The sequence below is a fragment of the Canis lupus genome, chromosome 5, assembly GCF_011100685.1.
Source record: "Canis lupus familiaris isolate Mischka breed German Shepherd chromosome 5, alternate assembly UU_Cfam_GSD_1.0, whole genome shotgun sequence".
Lineage (NCBI taxonomy): Eukaryota > Metazoa > Chordata > Mammalia > Carnivora > Canidae > Canis > Canis lupus.
The window spans coordinates 10404169-10413317 of NC_049226.1; the positions used below are offsets into that span (position 1 = coordinate 10404169).

The 9149-nt window shown below is 38.0% G+C and overlaps 1 protein-coding gene across 1 annotated transcript; it reads left to right on the top strand.

Moving 5' to 3' along the window:
- Nucleotides 1–655: 655 nt before the first annotated feature.
- OR10N1 (olfactory receptor family 10 subfamily N member 1) lies at nt 656–1594 on the top strand. The gene has a single exon (XM_038535567.1). The coding sequence runs from the start codon at nt 662–664 to the stop codon at nt 1592–1594; it is 933 nt and encodes a 310-aa protein (XP_038391495.1). The 5' UTR covers nt 656–661.
- The last annotated feature ends 7555 nt before the right edge of the window (nt 1595–9149 follow it).

Sequence of the window (9149 nt, forward strand, 5' to 3'; positions counted from 1 at the left end):
TAAGGAATATACTCAATTAAGATAATATTAATACAATCCAAACACTAATGCTCATTGCACTGAATCACAATCCATTGCTGTCATCAAAGGTGTGGGTGCCCACATTAACCTTTGATGAATACTCAGGGCATTGGATGATGTCTTTGAATTACTGCAGGCATGTTCTGAAAAGGAATCAGGAGGATGAGACTTCCAGGCAAGTCTATTTGGAGGCATTTATTGCTGTATAATTGGTTATGGATATTAATTAAATTACGTTCATAGTTTGATATTGAGGTCTTTGTCCCCTTAGCCCATCCAGTATTTCACCATGGTGGTGTTTCATATTGCTTTGTATCCATATTCATGAAGGAAGATGATATCTTGAGATATAAAAGCATAGATTTGTTTTACCATCCCCTAAATGTCTTTGGTGGAATCCTGAATTCTTAATTTCAGCATATTTATATTTAAACAAAGGCTGGAGCATCTGGCTGGCTCAGTTGGCAGAGCATGGGACTCCTGATCTTGGGGTTCTAAGTTCAAGCCCTATGTTGTGTATAGAGATTACTTAAAAATAAAATCTTAAAAAAAAATTGATGGTGATGAATGTGTTGGTATTGTGTCTGCCATGAGTCAGCCTCCACATTCATGGTTTCACCATCTTGTCTGCTCCAGGAACATGAGGAATCACACAGAGCTCCGTGAGTTTATTCTACTGGGAATACCTCAGACAGCGGGAATGGAGACTGTGCTATTTGTCATCTTCTCACTTATTTACCTCTTCACCTTGCTGGGCAATTTACTCATCCTTACAGCAGTTGTTTCTTCCTCTACCCTTCACACCCCTATGTACTTCTTCCTGGGACTCCTATCTATTTTTGACATGTTGTTTCCATCTGTAACCTGTCCCAAGATGCTGTTCTATCTCTCTGGCCAAAGTCACGCCATTTCTTACGAGGGCTGTGTTGCACAGCTCTTTTTCTACCATTTCCTGGGGTCTACTGAAGGGTGCCTCTATTCTGCAATGGCATATGACCGCTTTGTGGCTATCTGCCACCCCCTGAGGTATATGCTCATCATGAGACCTGGGGTCTGTGTTGGCTTGGTCATGGCAGCCTGCTTGGTGGGTTGTCTTCACGCCACCATCCTGACCTCCTTCACCTTTCAGTTAACATACTCTGGCTCCAACCTGGTGGACTACTTTTTCTGTGACATTCCTGCTGTCTTACCCCTGGCCTGTGCTGACAGCTCCCTGGCCCAGAGAGTGGGCTCCACTAATGTTGGGTTTCTGGCTTTAATGCTCTGGTTCAGTGTTTGTGTCTCCTACACGCGCATTGGGATTGCCATTCTGAGAATCCGCTCGGCAGAGGGCAGGCAGAAAGCTTTCTCCACCTGCAGTGCCCACCTCACTGCAATCCTCTGTGCCTATGGTCCTGTGATCATCATCTATCTGCAGCCCACACCCAACCCCTTGCTTGGGGCTATGGTACAGATATTAAATAATATTGTGTCACCCATGCTGAACTCATTAATCTATTCCTTAAGAAACAAAGAAGTGAAAAGTTCCCTAAAAAGAGTGTTCCGCCATCTAGTATTTATTTCTCTGGAATAAATTATGGGCTTTTTAAAATGGATTTTGGAAATTTATTTCTCAATATCATCTGCATATTTCCTCCTCTCAAATAAATAGTAGTAAATGCTGCCTTAAAAGCATTGTAATTTTTGCTTAATAAAATTTTCTAGGTTTGTGTGTCTCTGCAACCCCTGGGGCCCTATAAATAGGTCTACAATCAATGTCATCCTCAGCGACTTATTCTTAGATAAGGAATCCATGGGGCATAGCAAGCAGCTGGAGATAGATTTCTTATTTTTCTAATGGGCAGCCAACTTTGTCTGGTTGAGGACAGTGAGGATCTGTGGTGGTCCAAGATACACACCTCATTAGTCCACCTCTGTGCCAGATCACTCTTCATTTCATTTCTCTTTCTGAGCTTGGAATATTCTTCTTTTATGCTTATAAACATTTAAGTTCCTCCGTGTTGCCAAGAATAGTATTCATTAACATTTATAGAGCACGATCTGCTTTCCAGGCATTATGATGATTATAATCACTTTCACATAATAGAGTTTCCATTTTGTAAAAACAAAACAAAACAATCAAACAAAAACAGCTTTGAGGATTAAAGATTTTAAATAATGGTCCCAACATTGCACAGTAAGTAGTACATCAAACTTGAACTCCAGTTAACTCCCAAGGCTCTACATTTAATTCCTCATTTACATAACTCCCCTAAAAGTCCTGCTTGGCAATTTACTCAACCTCATTACCCCTTTCCAGAGCTCATGATACATAGAAAGTGTTAAATAAATAACTGGGAAAATATGCACTGACAAAGGTCGTGTTTGTCTGTCAACTTCACCATTATCCATTTATTTGTAACTACCCATTCTCCCATATGTGATTAGTGACACTGAGCTATAGTAATAATTATCTTGCCCTTTGTAACACATCTAGTTATAGTAAAGCCAGGCCTAGACCAACCCTATTAACGCCTGTTGTCCTGGTTTTCCTACTACCCCATCCTCCCAATGTTACTCCTTAGTGTAAAAGGATTAGGAAAGTGGGTATTGGGTATCTTCCTGTCCTGTGTAGTTTGAAAAGAAGGTGATCTAATTATGGGGTTCAATTACCATGATCATCTGGTTCTCCCACCAACTTACATTTTCCAACGTGATCTCCAGTAATACCGGAGTCGATAATTATTTTTCAATTTTTTTCCAGAATCTAGGGAGAAAGAAGGTATTATTTACTAGAGAGCTCATGGACATACTACCTCTTAGTTTTCATAACTCTTTAGTGATTTGTAGTTTGTGCATTCCCTTTTTACTCACAAATCTTATTTGAAACCATTAAAACAAAACAAAAAAAGTGAAAATCTCAAATAAAACATATTGCTGCCCTTACAAAAGGCACGAGACAAAAAGAAGCCTATTTAAGTGTAAATAAATTATTTAAGGTACAATAGAAGAGTCCTATGATGCCTCCTAACCTGGTTAACTAAAATTTAGATCACATGGAATTTTATTCCCACACTTTGAAAATACCTATCCTAGATAATATGCTGGATCCAAGCAATTCTAGTATTAGTGTGCTGTCCCATCAATGCTAGCTATTGGTGGAAGAACTCGCTATGATGCTATAATATCTGGTAAAGCCTGGATGGTGTTGACAGACATATATTCATCACACTAATATTGATACTCATTCAATAGATTTATTTTCTGCCTTATTCACTGTTTTGTATTCAGAACATAGCCCAATGACATAGTAAGCATCCAGTGTAAGTTTGTTGAATGAATGAATGAATGAAGACTATTAACCATTCAAATTATGACATATTACATATTTATTCACACAGAAAGAACACGAGTGAAATAATCAGAATGCATGACAACAGGCACTAGTTTAAACATAGATCCACATTTAAGTAAAATTAAAGGTATATAATTTAAGGTGACATGTGAATGAACTCTGATCACTTTCTTATCACTTCTAAATCATTGTTGTAATGACTGTTTGAAATTGGGGAAAAAGAAACAAAACATTCAAAACAGTTTAAATCTTTCCTATATCTAAAACTTTAGCCAAGCATTCAACGTGACATTTTATTTAAAACATCTGTACACATACACATGTGCAAACCACTTCTTAAAAATCTTACTCCATCAAGAAAAATCCTATTTCATCAACAACAACAAAAACAAATAACTTGATCTAGAAATGGGTAGCTCCATTTTTAAATAGACACTTCTCCAAAGAAGACATACATAGGCCAACAAGCCTATCAGTATCCCTAATCATTAAGAAAATGTAAATCAAACTCACAATGAATCATCCCCTCATACCCGTTAGATGACTGTTACTTAAAAAGGAAAATAATAATTGTTAGCAAGGATGTGTAGAAATTGGAAACTCTGTCCCCTGTAGGTATAAACATAAAATGGTGTGGCCAGTGTGGAAAATAGTATGGTGCTTCCTCAATAAATTTAAAATTACCATGTGATCCAGCAATTCCATTTCTGAGTATATATCAAAAAGAATTGAAAGCAAAGTCTTGAAAAGATATTCATATTCATTGCATGTTCATTCACAATAGCCAAAAGTAGAAGCAATCCAAGTATCCATTGATGGCAAGTGGATAAACAAAACGCAGTATATACATACACAGAATATTATTCAGCCTTAAAAAAGAAGGAAATTCTGACACATATTATGACAGGGATAAACTTCAAGGATGTTAAGTGAAATACACTAGTCACAAAAAAGCAAATGCTGTGTGATTCCAGTTATATGAGGCACTTAGAGTAGTCAAATTAATAGAAAAAGAAAGTAGAATAGTGGTTGCCAAAGGCGAGGAGAGGGGAAAATGGGTAGTTGTTTAATGGGTATAGAGTTTCAGTTACACAACAAGTTTTGCAAAACATTCTGGGGATTGGTTACACAACAGTACAAATACACTCAACACTAACAAACTGTACACTTACAAATGCTGTAGGGGCGCCTGGGTGGCTCAGTCAGTTAAGCCTCGACTCTTGATTTTGGCTCAGGTCATGATCTCAGGCTTGTGGGATGGAACCTTGTATTGGTTCCAGGCTCAGGACAGAATCTGCTTGAGATTCTCATCCCCTGCCTCTCCCTCTCCTCCTTCCCCTGCTCATGCCCACTCACTCTCTCTAAAATAAATAAATAAATATTTTTTAAAATGGCAAAGATAGCAAATTTTGTGCTATGTGTAATTTACCACAACTTAAAATAAATCTGCTTATCCAGTTTTCACCTATCCTATGGTTTTTGAGTTTGCTGGTTCTCTCTCTTGTCTTGCAACTACATATACTGCTGAACCCTCTCAGATCATAGTTTAATTGCTAAATACCTCAGTTTGGTGTGGGCAGAGAAGATATGTAGCTTAAGGTAGCCTTCAGGGGATCTGCCTAAAGTTGCCATTTACTGAGTCTTTACCCCCTACCAAGCTCTGTACAGTTGGTTTGTGTATATTATCTAATTTATCTATGTAAGAATGTGGAGATCATTTTACAAAAGGTGAAATAAGGTTTAGGGATGTCGGGTAAATTCCCTTAAGTCACAGTTTGCTCATAGATAGAACTAGGATTCTAGCTCACATCTTCACACAGCTGTACATAGTCTAGCGATTTTTCTAAAACCTTTTTTTAAATATTTTATTTATTTATTCATGAGAGACACAGAGAGGCAGAGACATAGGCAGAGGGAGAAGCAAGCTCCCCAGGTAGAGCCCGATGAGGGACTCGATCTCAGAATCCCAAGATCACAACCTGAACTGAAGACATACACGCTCAACCACTGAGCCACCCATCTGTCCCTCGCTGAAACTTTTGAGAATAAATATTTGACCTTCTACACACACAGCCCAAAAAAATCTTCCAGTTTTTTTCCTTTTACTATTTCTGATGTATGAGAGCTGTCCCACATTATTTATTATTTCTGTCTTTAAGTTCTCCAAAAATCCCTTCTCTTAACCAACTGTAACTTTTCCTTTTGTTTTCCACAAGTTACTCGGGGGCTTTTCTATTTTTCATGAATCTTTCCTTTCTAGCTTCTCTAGCCCTCTCCTTACCCAGTATATTGACTCTGTGAAACAAAGGCCCAGGGAATAGGGCAAAGACAAAATTCCCATGGCAAGTGGAAATAACAAAAAGATTGTGAATACATATACCTTATTTTTTATCTTTATATAAATGTATCTGTTTATAAATGGATGATTGAAAGAGTAGTCACCCAAATAATAAAAATGAATAATCCAATTTTGGGTGATTTCCACTTTCTTCTCTATGGTTCTGCATTACCCTCATGATTTTGCAATGAGATTGTAACATTTGTTTTTAAAAAGAGCTATGTTCAAGAGAAAAAAGAAAAAAGACACCTTATTATGGGATCAAGTGAGGATGATTATTCAAACCAGAAAGTTTTAAGGCAAAAAAAAAAAAAAAAGAATAATTACATTGGAGGAAAAAAATGGCCAGTCATTTCTAAAACCAGTGGTGTAGTGTGTATTATGTTATATTATGTTGTTAAATGGTGTCCAAACTAATTTCTAATAAAATATTCTAATCCCATGGATTGTGGTTCTATTTTTCCCCTCCTCATTAGTTTCTGTCCTCAGTTGGCTACAATCGTCTGTTTCCAGAAGATACACATGTGGGTGCTTTACCTGATTATCAGAATCAAATTTTGGTTCTTGGTGTATGTTCAGGTACAAAAACTTAAAAAGCAAAAAATGAATTCTGTTCTCATGTTGTCAGATTAAACTAAAGCAAGGCATTAGTCCACACGCAATCTCAGTAAACATCTCACTGAACTAGTTGACTGTCTTTTCTCCTTTTTTCCTGACCAAGTATCTTAAATTCTGTAGTGCAAAGATCTTCCTTATTTATCGCCCTCAGTGTATTCTCGCTCACTTCAATAGCTGGGATTATCTCCTCATATTCCCTCACTCCCATAAAACTCAAATGCAATCCTGCTGAAAACCCTCTTGCTGTTTCTTAAAGCTCCTCATAGAAACCTTCCATCGTCTTTACAGTGACAGGCCAGGCCCTGGTAATCATTTCCCATTCGGCCTCTAAAGCCTGATCTCACAGTTCTTTTCCTCTCTTTCCTTGAGTTTCTCAAATGGGCTCAAAGCCTTTGCATGTGCTTTGCCCCCCACCTAGAATTCCCCTTCCTGCACCTTTACTCACTCTTCAGGTCTCGGCTCAGATAACATTTTCCCAAGGAAGTCCTCCCCAACCTTCAGGGAGCATCACCTCGCTACAAATCCTAATGTGCACACATGTTTACTGACAGGAAGGAGGAACGTGAGCGAACACAAATACTCTCCCATTATCACTTTTCAATCCATTGAACTTTTCTTCCTAGCATTTGCCTTATTAAATAATTATGTTATGTATGATTAGTTGGTTAATGTCTTTCTTCTTTTACTAGACTGTAAGGTCTCTGAGGGCAGAGACCAAGGACAATCCCTGTTCACCAGGACATAGTAGTTTTATTTTTTATTTTTATGTTTTTCATTCATTTGAGAAAGAGAGAGAGAGAGAGAGAAAAAATGAGTGGGGGGGAGGGGCAGAGGGAAAACAGACTCCCTGCTGAGCAGGTGGCCAGACACGAGGTTTGATCTCAGGACTCGATATGGGATGATCTCAGGACTCCATATGGGATCGAGTGAGGATCATGACTTGAGCCAAAATCAGACGCTTAACCAGCTGAGCCACCCAGGTGCCCCAGAACTTAGCAGTTTTAGCACATCACTGCAGCTGCTACTAAATTTGGGGGGAATTAATAAATGACGTCATTGAAACTTCTCATTTGTTTACGTCACTTTCTTTCCTCCTGTCAACATTTCTTGTCTTAGCTTCTTATTAGTTTAGATTTATTATTATTATTATTATAAATAGTTCCAAAGTACTCAAACCCTTCCCTCCATCATGTCTTCCTACCCAGTCTTCAGTGATCCCACCTACTTGCTCCATTCCTAAAACCATCCTGTTAGGCTTTCTTAGAGAAAAATCACAAACCAGGCAGTTTAGCAATACTATACATTCATGGTTACCTATCTCAAGTGTTTGCTAGCAATCCTATTAATTTTCTTTATTGGGGTTGCTCTCATGCCCTATTGGAATGACTGTTTTTATAGGCTTAGCACATAGACTACTACCCAACTGCTAGGTTCTATCCTAGAGAGAGGGAGAGGCAAACCAAGAAACAGACTTATAACTATAGAGAATAAACTGATGGTTACCAGAGAGAGTGGGGTGAGGGGATGGGCAAAATCAGCAATGGGGATTAAGGAGGGCACTTGTGATGAGAACCAGGTGATGTATGGAAGTGTAAAGTCACTATTTTGGACACCTGAAACTAATACTACACTGTATATTACCTAACTGGAATTCAAACAAAAAAATGTTTTAAAAGCAAACAACAAAATAAACAAGCAAAGAAGAATAAAAGCTGCTTTTACAGATGTAGCCTCAAGGCCAAGAATTAATGTTATTTATTGCTACGCAAAATGCAACCACAAAATTTAGTAGCTTAAATAACAATCTATTAAAATAAAAACCAAATAGAAATTTTGCTGAACAATGCAGATAAAAGGGCAGCCCCGGTGGCGCAGCAGTTTGGCACAGCCTGGGGTGTGAACTTAGCAGTTTTAGCACATCACTGCAGCTGCTACTAAATTTGGGGGGAATTAACAAATGACGTCATTGAAACTTCTCATTTGTTTACGTGACTTTCTTTCCTCCTGTCAACATTTCTTGTCTTAGCTTCTTATTAGTTTAGATTTATTATTATTATTATTATAAATAGTTCCAAAGTACTCAAACCCTTCCCTCCATCATGTCTTCCTACCCAGTCTTCAGTGATCCCACCTACTTGCTCCATTCCTAAAACCATCCTGTTAGGCTTTCTTAGAGAAAAATCACAAATCAGGCAGTTTAGCAATACTATACATTCATGGTTACCTATCTCAAGTGTTTGCTAGCAATCCTATTAATTTTCTTTATTGGGGTTGCTCTCATGCCCTATTGGAATGACTGTTTTTATAGGCTTAGCACATAGACTACTACCCAACTGCTAGGTTCTATCCTAGAGAGAGGGAGAGGCAAAGACCCTGGATGGAGTCCCACATTAGGCTCCCGGCATGGAGCCTGCTTCTCCCTCTGCCTGTGTCTCTGCCTCTCTCTCTGTGTCTATGAATAAATAAATAAATAAAATCTTTAAAAAAAAAACAATGCAGAAGAAATACAACTTGCAATTATACTTTTGTGGCTTATGATAATTCTAGAACATCTTTACACTTTCTGGAGGAAAAATAAGAAAACTTCCTAAGTTATTCTATGAAAGTCTGTCCTATTGAGATCTGATCACCATTCTGTAATAGGTATCATCACTGAAAGCAGATGACCTTTTGGGAATGTAGACTATTTGTGTTTTCACTGTGATTGTGATATTAATTTATCACAAGATCATCTTGATTCTCAATGTTTGGGTTGGATATCTATGACAGTCCATGGCGTATGTCTTCCCTGAATAAATTGTTACCAGACCAAGACAAATTTAATGGTATTTCACTTCC

Bases quoted from the DNA above. Each gene is read 5' to 3' on its own strand.
- OR10N1 (XM_038535567.1), top strand. From the start codon at position 662: ATGAGGAATCACACAGAGCTCCGTGAGTTTATTCTACTGGGAATACCT.